We start from the raw sequence: 23,245 nt of genomic DNA on the forward strand, positions 1-23,245 counted from the left end.
AAGATTTGGGCTATGAGGATATACTATCATGTTATCCATCAAGTTCTCCTGCCTAATAGGGGCTAGTTTCCTCTGAACATCTTCCATTATGAAAGGGGAGCAATGCATGTGCGTGTCCCTTAAGGCTACTGTGAATGGCAAATAAGATCGTGATGGTTGGATGCACAGGATTTGACAAATGGACCCCCATTGGTTTGATAGTGATTTTCTGCCTCTTGAGTTTCATTCAGCAGAATTTCTTGCTATCACTTGAAGGTTTACTCACCTAAGGCTATTTTAAAGTGTTTTGTCAACCACAATTCAAAACACAGTGACATAAGAATGAGCAGGGGTAGAAATAACAAATCCAAACACTCCGTTTCAGGCAGTGTCATCTGACGCGCTTCACCAAACAGGGCTTGGTTTTCCAAAATCAGGCCAGCAGAGCCTCCTCAACTGTGCAGCTGGCCAAAGCTAAAGAAATCATCCCATTACCAAATGTATGTATCCATTTGTGGCCTATGTCAGGTGCGGCACTTAGCTTTTACAAAGAAAAAGGCATTCAAAGAACAACAAAAGTAAATAAAACACGCCACCTACCAAGAAAGAATGGACGCATAATTATTTGCACAAAGCATTAGAAAATACTGTGATATTTTATTATTAAAAATGCTGCTGAAAAGTTTATACATATGTGTCCGGCCATATATATCTTCTATCATTACTTAAGGCAAAATAAAAAACAAAATTGCAAAATAATAACCCAAGGAAACATTAAACCCTGCGTGCCTTTGAAGATCAAGAATAAAAGCCTAGGAAAGGATTTTTTTTTTTTCTTATTTTTCTCATTTTTTTCTTTTTTCTCTTTTTCATAGATAGCAAGTATATTTTTTTCTCATAGAACTCTATGAAGATTCTATAACTTCTTTCCATGTAGAAATAAGATATCATTTAAGATGTACTAAATCACTTTTGATCATAATCCCCTGTAAAAGCTAAAGTTATTCACTTAACAGGAACTCTGTTTTTCCTTATTCAAATGTCACAAGCCTGACGCGTTACTGTACATATTGCTAGCAGGAGACAATTGGAAATACTAAACAAATACTGGAATTCACATTACAGACAGACGAAACCAGCATGGGTGCCACACATCACTTCCTTTGTAGTTTCACGGAGAGCCTATTTGTGGTTGCTCAGGTGGGGTCATACACTGCTTGCAGAAATGGCCTGATCAGAGCTCTATGAAACAATGAATTGGGAATGAAATCTTACCATGACACCTCTCTGTAGGAAAGAAATGTTGCTTCACGTGTGCTAAGTTGAGATAATAATATTTCACATATTTATATACAGAGAATCACTCTCAAATTTAACCCAAGATAAGCAATAGGATTTGGGGATGACTTTTATGCATTTCTAAAAACACTTTTCTTTTTTCTAGAGGTCACTCTCAAACACTGATACATCACTATAGTTTGAGTGTAGGGATTCAGTAATCAAAGGCTGTTATTGCAAAAGAGCCAGGCAGCTGGACAATTTTTATGAGGAATGTCCACTTTAGCAGAGAGATTTCAGACTGGATTTCTAGAATAACCCACAATGCAGCCGAGGGACATGATCTTCAAATATCTTTGGCTACTGTTTCTTGGTAATGCAATAATTTTTGAAAGACAAAATATAAAGTAACCGTTGCTACTATGTTTCCTTCCACCTTATAACACTCAAAACTTTCCTGAAAATGAGAAGAGAAATGAGAAAATGACAAGCTATTGGAAAGACAAATCTCTGATCCCTAGGTCACCAATCTAAAATGGGTGAATAATTTCCATTCAATGTCTTCTCAGTGAAGTTATCCTAATTTCCCAGAAAACCCATGCAAAGCAGTTTTAATGTTCTATCCTTTTCTTCCCCCATTCTTCTATAATATTCATCGTTTGGTGACCAGATATACAAATTCACAAAAAGTGATATTTTCAGACAATCATTTGATCCCATAAATGATATAAAAGATTTTTAAAAACCTGCTTACTGATAAATAAGGGACCGAGTGCTTAAACAAAAAGGAAAGACACATGTCTTCCTTCAATCTGATTAGCTAAGCTGAGCAGGTACTTCATCGGCCAAACCCTCCCGCAGCTGCTAGGGAACACAGAGCCGTATTTACTCCAAGGGGCACAGCCCCACCAAAGGCAAGCTTTCTTCTTTTTTTGGCAGGGCCCTGAAATGGGAAGCAACTCTTCCTAAACATATTCAAAGGGCCAGAGCTACAGAATGGGACTTGTATTTTTGTTTCTCCCTGCTGATTCTCTGTGTGTGCATGTCTCTAATTTAACAAGCTGTAAATCCATTCCACTTTGGTGACCCATCTCTGTACTGCAATTTCATGAAGGCTAACACATACGAGTCAAAGTTTTTCAAAACAATGGTCTCCTAAGAATGCTCTTGCATGCACCTGTGCAACCTGACGGGGGAAATAGGCCACACAGACCGTCTGGGTCTTCTGTGGGACATCACATCCTCCTACAAATGAGAATCTCATGTAAGAAAATCCCATGTCTTTGTTTACCACAAGTAATTAAGAAGAAAAGCCTCTTTTGTTGGGGAGGAAACAGAGCTGATATGACTAATGTGTATATATATATTTATATACATACAGAGCACAATGAAAAGCACAACCTTGCTAAAAGCTCTTTCAAACTGAAAACACCAAGAAAAGCTTTTTTTCTTGTTTGTCTGTTTGTGGTTTTGTTTAAACTCACAGCTATATACATTTTTAATTTTTACAAAGTTTCTTAAATATAGTTCAGGCTGGCAAAACACTTCTTTGCACAGAACCATACAGATTTCACTGCATAGTCCATTCTTTTATTTTAATAATAAATTTCTACGTTTCCTTCTCTCTGGATTACAGCTCCATGTGCTGGGCAAAAGCCCATTGACGCTTTCTTCACTTAAGGAGAGCCATCCATTGTGTGGCACAGAAAGAAATGTTTAAATTTCCATTGTAATTAAAAAATATTCAGTGTCCTTGGGTGAGTTTCAGAAGTGTCAGCTGCTTCCATGATGTTAGAAACACCCAGGTCCTTGAAATGGTGATGTCCTATCACACTAAACATCGGTTGGAGTGGTAGAGATCTTAAAGCAGTATTTTAACAGAAATGTGTACTTTTCACATTTCATAGGGTCAGAAGTCGATCTCGTAATACTGGAAAACACCAACGAGAAGGGTCTGCTGGGATGGGATGACTGCCTTTTTGCATTTTTGTCTTAAGTCAGTGGGACAAAAACATTCCTGGTTTGGAGACTTTCTTTCTCTCTTTCTTTGTCTCTTCTATGTTGCTGAGCAGGTGGTGCAGAGGGATAGGAGGGGAAATACGGCAAAGCTATACTCTAGTGGTAGAATGTCCGTGGGGTAAATTTGTACTGTTTTGTCCTCCACTGAAGGTGTTAAAAGTGTGCAAAGGCTGCATCCCCGTCAGTGTGTTTGGAATCATGGTGATGGTGTTTGGCGTCATAAGTGGGATGTCATCTGGCGACCGGCGCAGCGTGAGGGTGTAGTCTGGTGGGCAGGTGAGCCTCAGCGTGTCGTGTGCCTGCAGCGACTCACACTCATGATCGTGTTCCAGCTGCTTCATCTGCAGAGACATGATCTCTTCGTTCTGGATGTGAGCGATATCATTTGTGGTGTTTCTCTGGGGACTCGGGCGCCTGTGAGTCTCATGGCGCCTCTTGTCCTTTTTGTAGTACAGCGCCGCAAAGGCTAAAATGTTGAGGAAGAGAAGCGATGCCCCGACGGCAATGGTGACACTTAATTCAGTGGAATAATCCCGTTTGGTTTCAATGAGGACAGTTGTGTCCTCGGGTCCCGTTTTGTGAGGGTCCTTAGAGTGTTTGGGATTGTTGGCAGGAGTGATTGCTGGGCGTTTGGTCGTTGGCCATATCTTGGCAGGAGATCGGCGGGTACCATAGGGAAATGATGTCATGTCTGGAGGAGGAACCTTTGTGGTTGTTGAAACATACTGGAATATCTCGTTCAAGTTGTGCAAATGAGGAACGAGTTCCAACCAGAAAGCCACTTTCGTTGCCCGGTAGTGATCTCTCACTCTGGGTTTCAAGCCTATATGCAGATAGAGCTGGTCTTTGGGATTATACTTGGACCAGGCCACTTCTTCAAAGCGGTTGGGTTTTGTGTGAATGAACTTGGTATCCTGAGGAACTGGTTGATTTGGATCACTGGGGATAGAAGGAAGAAAAAAAAGAAAGGTCATACTCTTCCACATGTGACATGAAATTATCTTAAACCAATAAATCAGGAAGTTACAATCTGCGCTTCATATATATTTTTCAATGAGCACAAAATACCCAAGCAGCAAAGGTACATTCTGCTTTAATCCTAGACATGTCTACCATGTTGCCTTTTCCTTTAAAAATTGCTTATTTTTCTTTTAAATATAAACCCTGATAGCAGTATTATGGCATTTTTATAACATGTCTACTATTTTTTAAGGCATCAAATGATCTTCAAAAATAAAGGGAAAAAAGGAAAACTAAGTGTCTCTAGGAACAATTTCAGTATTTCAAGTTTCACTCTTTTGAACTGTAAAACTCATCCAGGAGTGATTTGGGATATTTGGCAAGGTCTGGAGACATTTTTGGTTTTCGTAGATGAAGTGTTGTTCTATGAAGGGTGGAGGTCAGGGATGCCACTAAACACCCCCTGGTGCACGGGAGAGACCCCCACATCAAGGACGTTATCTGGACCCAAATGTTAACAGTACTGAGGTTGAGAAATTCTGATTAAGAAGCTATTGTTCAAGAAATGGGCATTCTCGGCCGGGCGCGGTGGCTCAAGCCTATAATCCCAGCACTTTGGGAGGCCGAGACGGGCGGATCACGAGCTCAGGAGATCGAGACCATCCTGGCTAACACGGTGAAACCCCATCTCTACTAAAAATACAAAAAACAACCCGGCCAAGGGGCGGGTGCCTGTCGTCCCAGCTACTCGGGAGGCTGAGGCAGGAGAATGGCGTGAACCCGGGAGGCGGAGCTTGCAGTGAGCCGAGATTGCGCCACTGCACTCCAGCCTGGGCGACAGAGCGAGACTCCGTCTCAAAAAAAAAAACAAATAAAAAAAAGAAATGGGGAAATGGGCATTCTTTTTCTTGCTCAAGAATTTCTTTGGAAGTAAATGAATAAATGTTGCAGTTTTAGCAATGAAAATTGGTATTAACAGTCAAAAATTGGTTTTACAATTACAAAATGTTTGTAAACAGGCATATACACCATGTGTCTGCTCTCTATTTGAAAGTAAAATACCTAGTCTTTCAAAATATCTTTTGAAGACTAAGTCCGGAAAACATGAAAGCACACTATGTTAGCTGTAAGAAGTTTGCTAAAATGGTACATATAGTTATGATGAGGTTAACATGTTTAAGATAAATAAGACACCCAGAAACAAGCTGAGGGCTGTTACAGATGCTAAGTTGTGCTTGGAAACTATGAGCCAAAGAATTATCTTATTATTATTTGCACAAGTGGGCACAGGTAGAAGGAAAATCATAAAAATTTGGAGATAATTCATAAAACATAGGGCCTTTAATAAACATCTTTGCAACCAACTCTCTTAGGATAACACTTCCTCTTCAAAAAACAAATTACCAAATGCTAATTTCTTCCATTTTTTAATGGTTGGTAAAATAAGCTACAAAACAGTTACATCTTAAGGTTTATTTGTTATAAGAAAGATTTGAGATTACGCATGGTAAAATGTTATGTATTAGTTAGCACTGAACATTCAGATGTGATGTGCAGACCCAGGCAAGCAGGGAGTTGCAACACTCTGATCAATGGCTCCAGGTGTGAGCTAAGATCTATCTTCCAGGTAACTGCTCCTTGGTGGGACTTTTGTGACACTGCCTCCAACCATTGGATGGCCTGCATGGCAGAAGGCTGCAGGACCAAGGAAGATCATGTATCTGTAGCCATTACCAGACATTGTGCAGGATCCAAACAATATACTTGACTCAGAGGTGCCACATTTGCTAAAGGAAGATTTTATCCCCTCAGTCTGAGTCTGTGGTGATGATAAATCATTTCCCTGTATTCAACTTTCTGCAGCTCTGGATAGTTAACAGCTGTGAAAACTTGAGCAAGTTTTCCAGCCAGTATTGGCCTTAACTTACTCCTCTACATGGTGGATGAGAATATCAGGGTTTGAGGTAAGTGATGAAGGTTGAAAGATAATGACAAAATGTCTGGCATATGGTAAGAATTCAGGAAATATTATTCCCTCTCTTTCAATATAAAAATTAGAACACCTACAATATTGCAAGGGAGGGAGAACTAGGGAGTGATATACTGTGTATCAGAGTACGTACTGTATTTCTATATTGCATTCATTGTACAGTGTATAAAAGTATATTGTATATTACATACTATATACAAGTACACTGTATACCACAGTTTATACTGTACACTAACTGTATACTATACGCAGTATATATATGTGTGTATATTATGTGGGAATATATGTGTATGTGTATATCTATAGATATAGATATAAGATGTATAATGTAATACAGAAGAAAAAGGAAGTTGACCTCTACCTTTTAGTTGAATGCACACTAACTGCTGTTTTCACTTTACTAAGAGGGTGAAAACAAATATATATAATCTCATAGGTTCTAATACCATGAGTTTTCTTATTTACTGATAAACAATGTATCTGAAAAGTCTTCTGTTTTTTATTTATTGTACATGTATTCTTATATGGTTTTGAAAAAATGTTGGATTCAATGCAACATCTTACGTTTCTTGTGCTTCTTTAAGCTTTCTGAAATAATTCTAAAATTTTCAGTTATTTAATGTGTGTTGAAAGAAAAATAAGTGAATAAATATTTTAGGAAAAAAATCCACTAATATTAGTTATTGATTTTTAATATTCTAAAGAAATGAATGGAAGGGAAGATTCCTCCTTTTTTTCCATGGATCCAATTTTACTGACTTGGGTCTATTAGATGTATGGCTGTATCATCTATTATGCAGTGAGCATCTAGGAGACGGAGTATTCTGTTCATTTTGGGTACTAGGCTATTTTTGAAGGAACTCAGGGTATATTTGAAAGGTAAAGAAAACACATTTAATTTGTTCTTGAAGAATAAAGCAGAGGATTTGGAAAATCCACATAAGTGAGCTGCCGCCTGATACGGTCTGTCTATTAAAGATCTCAGAGATGCACAGCCAGAATTCTTAAACCCAGATAAACTTGTGGAGATTATGATAGCCCAAGTCATTCTCCCTTACCAAACCCTCCAGATGGTGAGACCTAGATGTGGGGTATCAGTGTTTTGTTTTTTAGATTTTATTCAGCATAAGAACTGTTTAAACTCCTGTGAGTAAAATTAAAGATTGTAATGACTGAGGATAGAAACACAAGTTGGTCTCTCCAGTAAAAGACTCAATGCATGTCTCTCTCCTTATCCCCCAGCACCTCACACAGCCATTTCCCCCTGCCCTGTTTTGAGATGTAATCTTGGCAGCAGAGACTCAAGTGCATTTCTAAGGTCTAGTTCATTTCTTTAGCTAGAGATGGATACAGTACTATGATCTCTCTAAAAATGTCTGTGAATCCTCTCAGCTGTTCCTTTAAGTAGCACAGGTTTTCCTTATACCCAAAACATTGTTCGCAGTTAACGATCTGTTACCAAACTAGTTTATTATGCATTCAGTGACTCCTCTGCCACACCAGGTGGGGATGCTCATTCATTCAGCTTAAAATCCCTTTTTGGTAATAAAGGTTGCCTTTACAGCCAGAATTATGCTGCAACTCTGTAACCCATCCCCACTAAATACCTCACTGTAACTTCTTTCTTTCCCAAAGATTTAACAAGAGTTGAATATAAATTAATCATAGGATACCAGCATATTCAAAAGCAGTGATTGCATCTGATGCAAACAGGATAGAAATCAATCTGCCGTACAAACCCCAGATTTGGTGGAACAACATAAAAAAATCAAAATATGTGTTGACCTGATCTTCCATTACAAAACTCTCTTCTCATTTCTGACTTCCAATAGCACATAAGGTCTTCTACTATATTATTATAATGTATTGTTTGATTACTTTAAAGCACTGTTCTTTGTCATACCTTATAAATAAACCAAGATTCCCCTACTCCTTTTTGTCCATCTCTTTCCACACAGACCTCAAAATAAAAGAATCCTGGATCAATGAGCACCTAAATTTTGTTGATCAGCTTGGACAAACCCCTTTTCTCCTGTTCCCAAAGCAATTTTACAGGAAAAGGACTTTAATGCTCTAGAATCCTTTTCAAACTTTAGAGTTAGTTTTCACTCTTCCTTGACGCTGCTCAGAGTCAAGGAAAGATGCACTTTTCCAAAAATGGTCTCAATCTACCTTATTTCTACAATGCCTCTGCATGTTTGAGCTTACACGGTTCTCTTGCAGCATGATTTTACTCCTCTGACCTGGACTAACATTGAAACTCCTCCTTGCTACAGGGGAGAATCCCGCTCAGGCACAGGCCTGGGCAACTGATTCCCTATTCAAAACAATAATAAAAAAGAAATAGCAAGGATTACTTGAGGCCCTGGCATTCACTGATTTCAATATCCTGTCTTGATCAAGGTTTTCATAATTTAGAGCCTCCACAGGGACTTCCTCCTCATTTCTACTATGTGTACTCGCTGACTCCGCCTTTCTGAGATGGGAGAGCCCTCTCACCTAATGCTACCATGAAAATATACAGGAGACATGATTTATAAGCAAGGATCCAATTGTCCCTCCCTTCCTCCTTCTTTCCTTCCTCCCCTCCTCCCTTCCCCTCATTTCTCTTTCTTACCCTCCTTTTCCCTGTTTTCCTTCTTTCCCGCCCTCCCTCCCTTCTTCCTCTCCTCCTCCATCCCCTTTTTTCTTTTTCCTCCCTCTTCCTTCTTTCCTCGCTTCCTTCCTTCTTTTTCTCTCCCTCCATTTTTTCCTTCCCTCCCTCGCTACTCTTTCTTTCCTTCATCTCGTTTCTCCCTCCTCCCTCCCTCTTTGCCTCTTTTCTCTTTCCTTTCCTTCCTTCCCTCTTTTCTTCCTTCCTCCCTTCCTTCCTTTCACCTTCCCTCCCTCCTTCCTTCCCTTCTTTCCTTCCTCTCCTCCTACCTTCCTTCTTTCCCTCCTTCCTCCCTTCCTTCACTCCTTTCTTGATTCCTTCCCTCCCTACTTTCTTCTCTTCTTCCCTCCCTCCCTCCTTCCCTCCCTTCCTTCCTTTGTCCCAACTCTCTTTCCTTCATTTCCTCCCTCCTCCCTTCCATTCTTTTCTCTGCCATTAACATCCCAACATAATTTTTCTGTGCCCACCCTAAATCCAAAGGTTTATGTATACCAGGTATACGTGCCTTCAAACCTAGACTAAAGGTCAGAACCATCTGCTTTGAGATGTCTGCATAGAAGCATCCAGACACCATCCTCCTCATCTTGGCAAACACGTGCGCCATCGGGAGACTGTGCTGTGCCTGCAGGTTTAGAACGCCTGACATAACGCCCACTGAGAGTGGTGAAGCATGTCCTGGCACAATGCGATCCTCTCTCCACGGCACCGTGTAGTGACAGACACGCTGGGAGCTATTCTTGTTTCCTCCTGTCACCTCCAGGGCCCTCCTGTTCTGTGAGTCATCGCCTGAGTGTGTGCTCTGCAGAACGGCGTTAAACTTGGCAGCTCACACGATGACAACAGATAAGGTGCATCCCATACTTTCTCCTTACGGGCGTCAGGTTGGTTCGTTCTCTGCACCTGGTGACCAGGGAATCGTTCTCTGCCCTGGAGTGATCGGGCCACCACCCAATTTACAATAAACAAATAACTAGCAACTGCAACTGAGGTCCTTGTCATCCACTGACGAATACCTAGCTCACCAGACTGTGCCCGACGGTGAAATGCCCCATTTCCTTCTTTTATGGAGCTGCCATGGAGGTGTGATCACTTAATCTATTTGTATTTGAATCCACACGTTGCATTTCACATGGGATGTAAGTTCTGAGTAACTTGCTTGAGGAATCATTTGAGTCATTCTAATACCTTTCCAATGAATCAAAAGAGCTCATGGCATTAATACACTCAGTGTTATTTCAGGGATGTTTCCCACGGGCGGAAGAAACAAAAATAGAGACTTCAGACGGACTGACATTCGAGCTCTGGGTACCTCAATGAACTCTCTCTACCAGCAGCTTTTGATTTCAGTAGCATCAGAGTGTTTCTCCAAGTTCTAGCAGTAATTCCTTCCTCATCTCTTCCAGTCATGTCAGGGCCTTCATGAAAGCTAGAAGAACCCTCAACACAGACCATGAATGGCAACATGAATGTATTCCCTAAATGCAGGGGGGAAACCACGGGCTCTAAGCCAAGTGGTTTTAAGAAACAGATTCATGGCATTAAAAAGTACTCAATAACGGAGAGATCACTGTGGTATTCTCACGGCTCTCTCAGACCTTCATGATGTCTTGGTAAAAGCATCCATTTGCTGCCAGCAGTGATAACGATCACCTCATGGAACTAATTAACTTCCTTTATCTTTTTCTGTCTTTTTTCCTTTTTTTTTTAATAATGAGAGAGCCAGTCTCAGTCTCACAGCCCTTGGGAGTCAGGAAGAGTTAATGAGAATTTAACAGCATTATTTAGATTTCACTATTGCTTTAATGGTTCTATAAAATGTATGAGGAATGATTCTAGCTTTCCACTTAAGATAATCATATAAAGTTTATTTTCAAATCATGTAAGGAGGAAAAGAAAAAGCATATGGTTTTAATGAAAGTAAGTAAAGAGAGTGTTTACAGACCAAGTCAGTAATATCTTTAGATGCCAATGTAGTGAAGATTGAATGAGTATAGCCATGTTGATGGAAGTCTTTAGGCTTCAAGAAGATGAAATTCTCTGCAAGGGCAGACACCGCTTATCTTAGTGCTGTCACTAAAGAGGGCCTGGCCCTGGCTTCACAAGGTATTAGAGATTGAATACTGTCTCCCCGTAAAGTAAGATACGCTGAAGTCCTAACCCCAGTACCTCAGTATGTGAGCTTATTTGGAAATAGGGTAACTGCAGATATGATTATTTATGCTAAGATGAGGCCATACTGGAGTAGGGTGAGCTTCTAATGCGCCTTGGCAGATACTGTTATAGGAAGACAGACATGTGGAGACAGAGACACACAGGGAGGCCGTAAGATGACAAACACACAGAGTGGGGTGGTGCAGCTACAAGGCAGGAATGCCAAAGTCTGCACCCAAACACGAGCAACTAAGAAGCAGCAAGGAAATACCCTCCTATAGCTTTTAGGGGTAACTTGGCCCTTCGAGCACCTTCATTTGCAACTTCTGGCCTTAGGAAGTGTAAACTGATAAATGTCTGTTGTTATACAACACACACTTTTTGGGCTTTTTTGTTTGTTTGTTTTTAAGACAAAGGTTTCGTTCTGTCGCCCAGGTTGGAGTGCAGTGGTGCAAACATGGCCCACTGCAGCCTTGACCTCCTGTGCTCAAGTGATCCCTCTGCCTCAGCCTCCTGAGAAGCGGAGACTCTCGGCCTATGCTACCATGCCCAGCTAAATTTTTTCATTTGTTTTGTAGAGATGGACTCTCACTATGTTGTCCAGGCTGGTCTTAAACACGTGGCTTCCTCAGGCGATCCTCCTGCCTTGGCCTCCTAAAGTACTGGGGTCACAGGCATGAGCCACTGCACTCAGCACAGCCATACAGTATTTGATACTCTGGTAACAGCAGCCCTAACAAACTAATAAACAAGGTTTATTTAAAAAAAAAAAAAAGTATAATTTGATTTCAACAATTTATTCACACAAGAAAGAACCTTTCAGTGATAGACAAGCATTTCCATCAAATGTGGGTCCCTCCTCCCTTCTCCTCCAGGTAGCCTTTCTCAGACCAAATCTACAAAGTCTGATTATTGAAAGTTGGTATCCAGGTGATACCTTTTCCACTACAAAAACATGCTGTACTTTTGCCAAGAGCACAAAACATTCCGAAACCACTTCCCACCCAAACCGCTTTGGAATCTTTAGTACAGTACACCAGCTGCTAAACACGTAGGCATTGAAACCACCAGCATCCCCAGATCTTCTAAGGATTACTGTGCATAACTCATGCACGGCAGGGCCACTGCAGTCTCAGAGCCTCATTCCGCATGGGAAGATTGACCCTCCCTGGGCGACAGGCACATCTCTCTCTCTCATTCAGTGTAAAGAGGCTCGGGGTGACAATGGAGGGACACACTGCTAGAACAGAATGACACCCCATCCATTTCCACAGTTACATTATTAGACAAGAGAAAAAGAAAAGATGCCACAATGTTTGGAGCTATTTAGGATGTTTTGGGTTCTTTTCTCCCATGGTTTGCAGAGAATCCGCTCAGCAGAATATTGGCAGACTCTGTTGTATATGTGCTTGTTGTATATTTTATATTTTCTACCATATTTAGGCCAATAAATGAGCTTTCCTGTGAGATACACATATATGTGTTTGTGTATGTGTGTTTATATATGCAAGCCATATAGCAATATGATACAAATATCATATTTTATTTGCTCTATCTCTATAGCTATTTATATAGCAAAGAAAATACAAATATGTATTTGTGTGTGTATATACATATTTGTATTTGTATATATAGTATATATATTTGTATTTGTATATAGTATATATATTTGTATTTGTATATATAGTATATGTACTATATATTGTGTTTGTATATATAGTATATTTATTTGTATTTGTATATACAAATATATTTGTGTGTATATATACAAATACAAATATATATGTACTATATATCATACATATGGGAACATCTATATTTTTATAGAGACATTAAATATATATAAGAATATATCTTGATATTTCTGTATAATTATTATGATATGTGTTTTCATTCCTATGGCCAGGCAATCAACACAATTCCCCAAGTGGTGCATGTGCTGTGATACCCTCACAAATTAACAAAAGAGATATGGTTGAAATTAGACTTAAAACTCTGTATCAGGGCTGGTGTGGTGGCTCACACCTGTAATCTCAGCACTTTGGGAGGTTGAGTTGGGAAGATCGCTTGAGCCCAAGAGTTTGAGACCAGCTCACGTGACACAGCAAAACCCTGTCTCTAACAAAATAAAATTAGCTGAGTAAGGTGGTGTGCACCTGTAGTCCCAGCTATTCAGAAGGTTGATGTGGGAGGATCTCTTGAGCCCAGGAGTTTGAGAGAAGCCTGGGCAACATAGCAAACTCTGTGTCTACAAGAATCCATGTAAGGGCATGGAGGTGCACGCCTGTAGTCCCAGCTACTCAAGAGGCTGAGATGATGAGAGGATCACATGAACCCATAAGTTTGGGGCTTCAGTGAGCTATGATTGTGGCAGTACACTTCAGCCTAGGCAACAGAGTGAGACCCTGTTTCTATCAAAAACAAAAAACAAAAAAAAAACCAACTAAAAATTAGCCAGGCATGGTGGCAGGCACCTGTAGTCCCAGCTACTCAGGAGGCTGAGGCAGGAGGTTGGCTTGAGCCTAGGAGTTCAAGGCTGTAGTGAGCTATCGTTGCACCACTGCACTCCAGCGTGGGCAACAGAGTGAGACTGTGTCTCTAAAACAACAAGAACAAAAACAAAAACAAAACCGTTTAATCAGCTGTTAACAGAACCGTCATATATGTATGAGTCCTGCACCTGCAGGTAGGAACTCTGGAATTCCCAATGGGCAATTAGAACTCTAGTAAAAATCTGGTTTGACAGTTGTTTTACTCCTGTAACACTTTAGGAGTAAAGAAAAAAATGAGTTCCATAGATGTTGCGGGAGAAGCTGCCTGTTACTGCGTGTGTAAGCGTGTGTGTGCACGCATGTGTATGTGTGTGTACGCATGTGTGCTCCTGCACATGCCGGTAGAAGGAACACTTACACTGAGGACCCAAACAAGCGAAGAGGACAGTGATACCACAACGCGAGGAAGAACCTACCCAGTTTTGGCGAAGTTTGTCCAGTAGGTCATGACCACGGCGCTGAGCATGACGTCGTTCTTGGAGAAATTACAACTGAAGAGCTCGGTGGGACCGACCATGGGGATGCCGAAGACGTAGGGGACCTCATCGCCATGGGCCGAATCTGCCCAGCTGGGCTTCATTTCGCTTTGGCAGTGATGATAGAAGGCATAGAAGTAGGTGGGGGAGCCGTACTGCGCGTGCAGGTCGGCGGTGGCCACGGCGGGGGCCACCCACTGGTGGTCAGTGAAGAGAGCCACCAGCGTTTTCCGCCGCGTCTCGGGGTTTTCCTTATCGGCCCAGTCTGTGTACATGAACTTGATAGTCTCGCGCAAAGTGTCTTTCCCTTCAGGATAGCCGTAAAGGTTGTCCACGAAGTTGGACACGGAGAAGTCAAAGTCGTTGGGCGTCACACCGTCCTCGTTATCCACGATACCGTCCACGAACTTCAAGCCTTCCCCTTGGTTGACGCCCAGCATGATGTCGTAGTTGAGGAACTCGCCTTGCTCCATCAGGATCTGGGGGTCGTCTGGGATGACGTCGCCGTCAATCACGGGCCCGAAGGCTATGTGGTAGGTGGCTGGGGTGATGGTCTGCTGGATGAGCTCCTTGTAGTTCTTGTTCCGCAGGCATTCTACCATGTCCGTGGTGTCCAGCATGTTGCAGCCGACCTTGTCTGCCAATATCCGAGTGTACTTGGCCGGCTGGTAGTTCACTGCCCAGCTGGACAGGGCGGTGCCGCTCTGAATGATGGCCTTCTGGAAGAGACCTGCAGGTGCAAAATTGTGGACATGCAAATGAAAACCTGCAGGACAGAAACGCAGCTTTTACTGAGCAATGAAGGCTGTGATTGTCTCTCAGGCATGTGAATTTCTGGACGTAGTAGCATTCAACTCTGTCAGGGGACCTTTTACCCATTTTCATTTCGATTTCCCCTTCCCCCCTCCTCCTGAACATTCATTTTAGGCAACGTTATTCTATGCACACAGACACACAGACACACAGACACACACACACACACACACACACACACGAGTTTAAGGAAATGAAACCACATTTACACTTTTCCTGCACTGGTAAAATACATGTGATTTCTTTTTCCTTCCACAATCCAGTGTCGTTTTTGCTTCCTTGCCTCCAGATACCATATATAAAAACTCCAACAGCAACTGCATTCCCCATTTCCAAGAAAAAAAAAATGCTTTAAGCTAGTAAAAGGTCAAAGGCCCTCTTGTCTCACAAGCAAAACTAGGTATCTCTTCATTATGGGAAAAAAAATAAATCCACTTGAATCAACTTCAGAGTGCTAATTCAGGAATGCGTTTCTACTTCTACCTTGAGTCTAATGAAGATATTAAGATTTGGCAATTAAAATAAATACATTGAGTTAGCTATGCTTAAAGACATCCTCAACTGGGTGCCTAAATAAGGAGTATTTTTTGAAGTCACTTCTTTCAAAACTACATCCATTGCAAACTCAGAGATGTGTATATTTTATTTTGCCACATATAAAAAATGCTTTGCTTGGTGAGAAATTTGAAAAAGCATGGGTAATTTTAGGAGTAAAATGCTGTGTAGCTTAAAATTCTCCATGAGTTCAGTCTACTACATGGATGTCCAGAAGTATAAAATCTGTATTTTTAACCACGACAGGACAAGAGAGGCAGGCTGTAAAAATCAGCATTCCATTTACGATCGCTTCCCGCCGTTTCCGTGGATCCCAGCCTGAGTCGGGCACTAAAGAATAAGGCTCTCAGCTGTGAGTCCAGAAGTTCATGCCCTGTCGATTTTTAAGGTCACAGAAGCAATCAAATACGAGGAAAATATGATAGTCATCAGGAAGATGTGATTTTAAAGATTGGAGGATTGCCCAAAGATGACACACAGGACCTCAACTTGAAACCAATATGGCTTTGACCAAAATGTCATCAAAGCCATCTTGGGGAAGTTTCTGTCAGAAATGTGCAAGTATTAACTTGAATGCTTGGCTCTGAAGATTATTTTAAAATGTCCAAAACAACAAAAACAAAAACAAACCAAAAAAAGTCAGTATGTATTCAGTTGGATACTTTCAGTAGTTAAAACATTCAGAATTGGAAAAAATGCTGTGAGAAGTTCCTTTCCTGCCCTTCTCATAACTACTGGCAATAATTTAGGCAGTAGTGTATATATAAGTAACATACATAAAACATTTATTTGTATGTTAGGGAAGCAGTATAACTCCTGATAAGACTAAAATAGTTGGATAATGAAAAAAAATCACCCGTAATTCATACTTGAAAACACAACTCACCTTAGCATAATGAGTATGCTAGGAGTTCACTTAATTCTTAGCTCTTTCCCCTCTATTCAAATGTCTGTTTTGCATAGCTGAGCCCAATATTTATATAGCTATCTACACTGTGTTTTTCCAGCTCATGTAGATCTTAAGTAAATTCTTAAATTATTATCATTTTGAGTAAATACATACGGTTCATTATAATTTTCCTCTCCTTTTGATCTTGTAGCTTTTCATTTCATTCTTTGCTATGATACTAATACTGGGGTGAATATCTTCATAAAACTATCACTTTCCAAGAGTACTTTGTCTTCATTAGATCACATAACCAGGCAAGGAATTCCTAAGGCAAAAGTCTGGGTATTTTTATTTTTATTTCAGACAGGGTATCACTCTGCTACCCAGGCTGGAGTGCAGTGGCGGGATCTCGGCTCGCTGTAGCCTCTGCCTTCCAGGGTCAAATGATCCTTCCACCTCAGCTTCCTAAGTAGCTGGGACTACAGATGTGTCTCTTTTTTGTAGAGACAGGGTTTTGCCATGCTGCCCAGGCTGGTCTTGAACTCCCGGACTCAAGCAATCCGCCCACCTTGGCCTCCCAAACTGCTGGGATGATAGGCAGGAGCCTGGCTTGCCTTTTTCATAATTCTTGATTATATTGATGGGCTGTTTAGAAGCATGCCTTGCAGAAATGACTGATGCAAAGGTATAATAATTTCCAACCTATTGACTTAAATAATTAACACCTCCCTCCAATTAATGTGGCTTATATGTGTTTGATTACTCCTAAAGTTGGTTCTGACTGCTTTCTAAATCTACAATTGTGACTATATCAATTGAGAAAAGTGAAAATCTAGGTATTTTCAAAAATGCCATATAAATCTCTCTACCAAAGGGTTCATCAGATTCTTCACTTTTCCTGTTTTTGAAATAAAGTTAATACAAACATGAGCCTTTCCTCTTATTAGCACTATTAGGATATCAAAGGCCATTTGGTCTCATGGGCAAAGCATTACGAACTAAAAACTCAAGGAATTCAGAGTCTGGAGGATTTTAGGAAACCCTCATCTGTCCTATCTTGGAAATTAAGACACTGAGGAGCACAGTGATCCAGAAACTTGTCCAGATGGTGCTGGAAGTGAAGAAAGTCCTGCAGTTACTCTAAAGAAACATGCTTTTTAATTGTATTTATTTATTTATTTATGTTGGGACAGGATCTCACTCTGTCACCCAGGCTGGAGTGGAACCTCACAGCTCACTGCAGCCTCAACATCCCTGGCTCAAGCAATCCTCCCACCTCAGCCTCCCAAGTAACTGGGACCACAAGCAAGCGCCACCAGGCCCAGTTGGTTTTCATTTTTATTTTTGTACAAAATAAAAGGGGTCTCGCTGTTCTTATTTTGTACAAAAGGGGTTGACCAGGCTGGTCTCAAACTCCTCAGCTCAAGCCATCCTCCCCCGTCAGCCTCCCAAAGTGCTGGGGTAACAGCCATGAGCCACAATATCCAGCTGGTAACTTTAAAAATAATAATTCCAGAGGTCAAGGTGGGTCGACCACTTGAGGTCAGGAAGTTCCAGACTGGCCTGGCCAACATGGTGAAAGTCCATCTCTACTAAAAATACAAAAATTAGCCGGGCACAGTGGTGGGCACCTGTAATCCCAGCAACTCGGGAGGCTGAGGCAGGAGAATCGTTTTGAATCCAGGAGGTGGATGTTGTGGTGAGCCAACATTGTGCCACTGCACTCCTGCCTGGGAGACAGAGTGAGACTCCCTGAAAAGAAAAAAAAAATTCCATGAAGGTTTTGAGAACTTCAGGTTCAGTCAGTGTGGTGCCATTCTGAAGACTACTGACGATACAGAACAAATTACAAAGCTGTCTTGATGACTGAGATGGCTATTAGGAATACTCATTTGCACGTGGCCTGGTAACCCAGGGCTGGATCTGCTCTGCAGACTTTCCTGCTTCTTCCTTTTAGGCCACAGCCAAGAATTTGTGATCCTGCTTCCAGAACCAATTGCCTCAAATTCCTGTGGATTCCCCTATGAAGTCTCCCATCAGATACTGCAGGGAACCTCCTTCACAAAGGGACAGCAGGGAATCCACTGAGTGAGCCTCCGGGGAAAGCTTCAGTCACTCCTGCAGGGCTCAGGGGTGTGGCTGCCTATGCTGACCATTACATAGGCAGCATAACCATCTGCCTAAGTGATTACTCCTGATCTTGAACTCCTGGACTCAAGCAATCCGCCCACCTCGGTCTCCCAAATTGCACATCTGGTTGGGTATGGTTGCCTATGCTGACTACCTGTCCAAGTGCACATCTGGTTGGGTATGGTTGCCTATGCCAACTACCTGTCCAAGTGCACGTCTGGTTGAGGTAACATGATGCGTATGTGTTTTTGCGGTTTCCTCTTTCTCTGCTTTGCCAACATCAGCTTTTTCCAGGGTAACATCAGGGCCCCAGGGAGGGTTTGGAGCTCCCATGGGGATAAGCAGAAGACCTCAGGCTGACTGACCCAGCAAGGAGGTCCTTCCTAAAAGTCCTATTTGCAGGAGAGAGAGGAAGGGAGAGGGGAAAGCGAACTGTGGACACCTCCTAGCGCTGCATGCTGACCTGACCAGGAAGTAGGTCCTTTGCCGAAAGCCATATTTGCAGGAGAGGAAGAAAGGGAGGGAGAGAGAGAGAAAGAAACAAAGAGAGGGACAGAGGGAGAGGGGAGAAAGGGAGAGAGGAAAGGAGATAGTGAGGAAGAGAATGGGGAGACAGAGAGAAGGAGAGAGAGGAAGGGGGGGAAGGGAGAGAGGAGGAGGGACAGTGTGAGGGAGGGGGGAGAGACAGTAGAACGAGGTGAGAGAGAGAGAGTGAGAGACAGAGCAAAAGAGAGAGAGGGAGTGGGAGAGAGGGAGAGTGGGAGGAGGACATAGGGAGAGGGAGAGAGAGGGAGAGAGAAGAGTGGGAGAGGAAGAGCAAGAAGAGATGGAGGGAGACAGGGAGAGAGACACTATTCCTCTGGGTAGAATCTACTTCTAAATGAATGCACCAGACATGTTTCAATATTTCCTGAAGATTTAAAGAATTAATATGAATTAGAGAAGTGACTTTTTAAAAAACATGTGGCTAAAAGCCCTGATGGTTACAAAATCTGTACACCCGCATCCCTTATCCACATACTGTCTCTTCCATATCACTCTCACTAAGTTGTAGCTAGAAGGTAATAAAATTTCCAATAGTCAAATACAGTCAGAATGGCAAAAGAAACAAAAGTGTCGGGACTTCTAAAGTAGTTATTTTGTTCCAATCATTGTAACCAACACCTAATTGTCACACATTTAAATTAGGAGAAAAATATTGCTGACCAAGCATGGTGGCTCACATCTGTCATCCCAGCACTTTGAGAGGCCAAGGCAGGAGGATTGCTTGAGCCCACGGGTTTGAGACCAGCCCAGGCAAACACAGCAAGACCACTTCTCTATAAAAAATTTAAAAAATCAACCAGTAGTCCCAGGTATTCAGGAGACTGAGATGGGAGAAGTCTTAAGCCCAGGAGTGTGAGTCTGCAATGAGCTATGATCGTGCCACTGCACTCCAGCCTGGGTGACAGAGCAAATGGAACAAAAGCTGACTTAAAAGACAGGAAGATGGATTCATCTGATCTTTTCCGCATTTTCTGTTGCCAGAGTGACTTCTAGCAACCCGGACGTGCATCTGAGATATGAACTCTGACCACTCATTTCTTGGTTCAGTGCATTAGACTGTCCACCCTGGGGGCACCATTATTACCTTCTGAGTAGTGGGACAGGGTCAACAGGCTGACACAGGAGGCCCCGGCCCCCGAGCCAAAGATGGTCACTCGCTTGGGGTCCCCGCCAAAGGCTCCCACATTCTCCTCGATCCACCTCAGTGCTTGAATCTGATCCAGGAGCCCATAGTTGCCTTTTGCTGCCTGGTCACCGGTACTTAAAAACCCTACAAAAGAACACAAGACATTTTTGGTGGTCAAATATAAAAAGTGCATACACATCTCTGCTATTTGAAAAGCCATCTCATAGCTTGTCTTCTTCATTCTCTCTCTCCTCAACCCTCACCCCCACAAATTAGAGGAAGAACATGAGAAAAAATTTTGTGGCAGAAATAATTATATAAATAATGGTTATTGTTTAGGTTGACGTTATGATACCATGGCATCTTTGGGTATACATGTGGCTAATATAGAAGGCAAAATGAATCTAAAATATTAATAACATGAAGCGATCCCAGAAGATGTCGTAAATTTTACTAGGTTCAAGGTATCATTTCTGTGCACATTTTCATTTTCTTTTTTGAAAACTGCAACAGACTCCTACAAGAAAGTTTTCAGGGAAAACAGTATGTGTGTGTGGGGTGGCGGGGGGGGGGGCAGTGGGTGTAAGTGCACATGTGTGTCTGTGTCTAAGAATATGTCCTTGTATATAAAGGCAGTGTGCGCCTGTTTTTCTCACTGAATTAGTTATTAACATTTTGTTTTAATTCCTTTTAACGCTTAAGAAACAAAGTAAGTTACAGACGCCACTAGATCCCACTCGCAAATAGTATGCCCCACTATTTTCCTACATAGCAAAAATATGAGTTACATACAAAAAAAGTGTAATTATTGAACCTCACCCAAAAGCTAATGAATATTCACATCTCCCCAACTGTTCCCAAAATATCAGGAGCTGGCCCTCCTTATTTTAAAAAGAAGGATTCTGTGAGTTGAGGATCTAGATTTTACTCAAGGCATACAATTCTTAATTTCTCCTTAGTAGTTGAAAAATGGCAATTTTGGTATTAATGATAGCAAAGTTACGAGTTAATCTATCTTATTCTTTGTTCCTTTTGCATTGAAAAAAATAGCTTGACTTGGAAAAACTGCTTTCCTCTGATGTTTTGGAGTCATGTTTGGGAAGACATACACTCTCCTACTCAGATTCAAAACTAGGAATATTTTCTAAAGCATCCTGCAAGTTTAATTCATTGCATAAACTTTAACCCAACTTTATGTCCAAATCTGTACTGGATATGCCTTCCAAAAAGACAAAGAATTTTAAAAAGTTTTTTTTTAACCATTTCACGTCCTTATTTGAGCCTTCCCCAAATACCCAACTATGATATTTGCCCCTTCTATACAATTTCTTTTTTCCAAGAGCTATGCCATTCACTCATTTCAAGGGATGCTTAGTACATAGTTATGGCCACCTGCAGTCATGTTTGCATGAAGACAGGCTGCTTTAAGCCCTAAAATAACATCAAACCAATTCCTCCAAAGCACATCCCTAACCAAAGTTGATGGCATTCCAAGGAGTGACTGAGTGCTGGTTTCTACTTTTAAAACAAAAAGAGTAGAGGATGAGGCTGCATGCCAGTTGAGCCAACCAGCTTTTCTTCCATGAGCTTTCCTGAGCACCGGTGGAAAAATGCTCTGAGCTGGAAAGGAGGAAATGGCCAGGCTCCAAAGACAGTCACAGGACGATTTTCGTTCAACAATGACAATAAAAGTTCCAAGCCTGAATCAGGAGTCACCATCTCCTGCAGCTTCAAAGAGAGGCAGCATTGCAACTGCGAGGTGGGTACTTGAGACACATCCTACCAATGTGATCTTCTTTAAAGTTCAGAGGGATGTGACGTGGTATTAGCTACGATTAGTGGGTACGTTCAGACATTACCCAAGTCTCCTCCCCATTTAATTAGCAATTACTAATTAGTGCTTCATGCCAAAAATGTTCTGCGACACCTATCTCCATCCCTACATCTTTGACACAGTCGTCCATAAAAAGCATCAGGCTTTGCTTGGGAGATAAGATCCTTTCATGCAGGGTACATATGACAATGACGAATCATGTCAGTTTGGGTGCCCCATAATCCCATAGGGCAATGCTTTCTTCCCCTATTAAAGAAAGAGGTGATTAATTCCTAAGGCACAAGCAATTTTCTAACAGAACAATTCTGTCTTCAGCACATCTTTTCTTCACTCACTGTTCTCTCTTTCTCAATTCTGCAGAATGACCTGTTGGCTTATTTTGTTTCTGTGGAGGAGCATGAAGATTTTCTACATGCAGTAAATCACTGGCCTTTCTTCCACCACAACCTCTTCCTCCCTAGCAAAACGAGAGTGTTTTAACCTTTCCCAAAGCAGGCTAATGAATATTCCCTGCCTTCAAAAATCTTAGTTCTTCTAACAGCAGCATCCTATTGGATGGTTTGATCTTTGAGGTTCTGAAATTCTTCCAAATATCCTACAGGCTGGCTGAGGGAAATGACAATCCATGGAACTCTTAAGTTTAACAAATGAATGTGCTGTTTTGAAGCTGGTGTTTCCACAGTTTCTGCCATGGAATTTTCATTTATTACAACATCCAGAGATTATTATTATTTTTCTTTTTAAACTATCAACAAGGGGGAGTGCCTGTTTCAGGTACACAATGAATGCAACAATTTTATGCTCCTTACAAGAGTATAGTCCTTTCATCTTGAAACCACCTTTGCAAAACGTGTAACAGGCAGACAATTATGACAGTGAAAGAGATCGGACTTAACCAACTCCATCTTGCCTTTAACCTCCATACTGCTATGGGCCAAGCTAACTTCGGGAGAAATTGAACTTGTAGTTTAAATGATAATAGCCCCTCTTAAAATTAAACCGCCTTTGTAAAACTAATAAACGGCCACCAGGTTAAAATATGAGAGGGGCCTGAATTCTGCTAAGATGTAGGCTTAGTTGAATGATTACCAGTCATTATTCCAGAGGTCACAAGATTTGTAACTTCCCCAATCACTAGAAGCTAAAATTTGCCTTTTTAAAACTTTTATTTTAGGTTCAGGGGTTTACCTGTAGGTTTATTATGTAGGTAAATTGCATGTCACAAGGGTTTGAGGTACAGGTTATTTCATTACCCAGGTAATAAGCACAGTACAGATTGACCTTTTAAGATGTC

General features: G+C 41.5%; 1 protein-coding gene across 5 annotated transcripts in view; it reads right to left on the reverse strand.

Annotated features, from left to right (window-relative positions):
- Nucleotides 1-616: 616 nt before the first annotated feature.
- The window catches only part of NLGN4X (neuroligin 4, X-linked), a 346,213-nt gene continuing 323,584 nt past the window's right edge, over nt 617-23,245 (reverse strand). For all 5 annotated transcript variants that reach the window (XM_011957503.1, XM_011957502.1, XM_011957504.1 and 2 more), the window contains 3 exons: nt 20,076-20,261; nt 13,999-14,788; nt 617-4,215 (listed from right to left, as the gene is read on the reverse strand). In XM_011957503.1, the coding sequence (XP_011812893.1) occupies nt 3,366-4,215; nt 13,999-14,788; nt 20,076-20,261 (1,826 nt within the window). In that variant the 3' untranslated portion in view covers nt 617-3,365. The remainder of the gene's footprint in view (nt 4,216-13,998; nt 14,789-20,075; nt 20,262-23,245) is intronic.

This window comes from Colobus angolensis, unplaced genomic scaffold, assembly GCF_000951035.1.
Source record: "Colobus angolensis palliatus isolate OR3802 unplaced genomic scaffold, Cang.pa_1.0 Scaffold444, whole genome shotgun sequence".
NCBI classification, from domain to species: Eukaryota; Metazoa; Chordata; class Mammalia; order Primates; family Cercopithecidae; genus Colobus; species Colobus angolensis.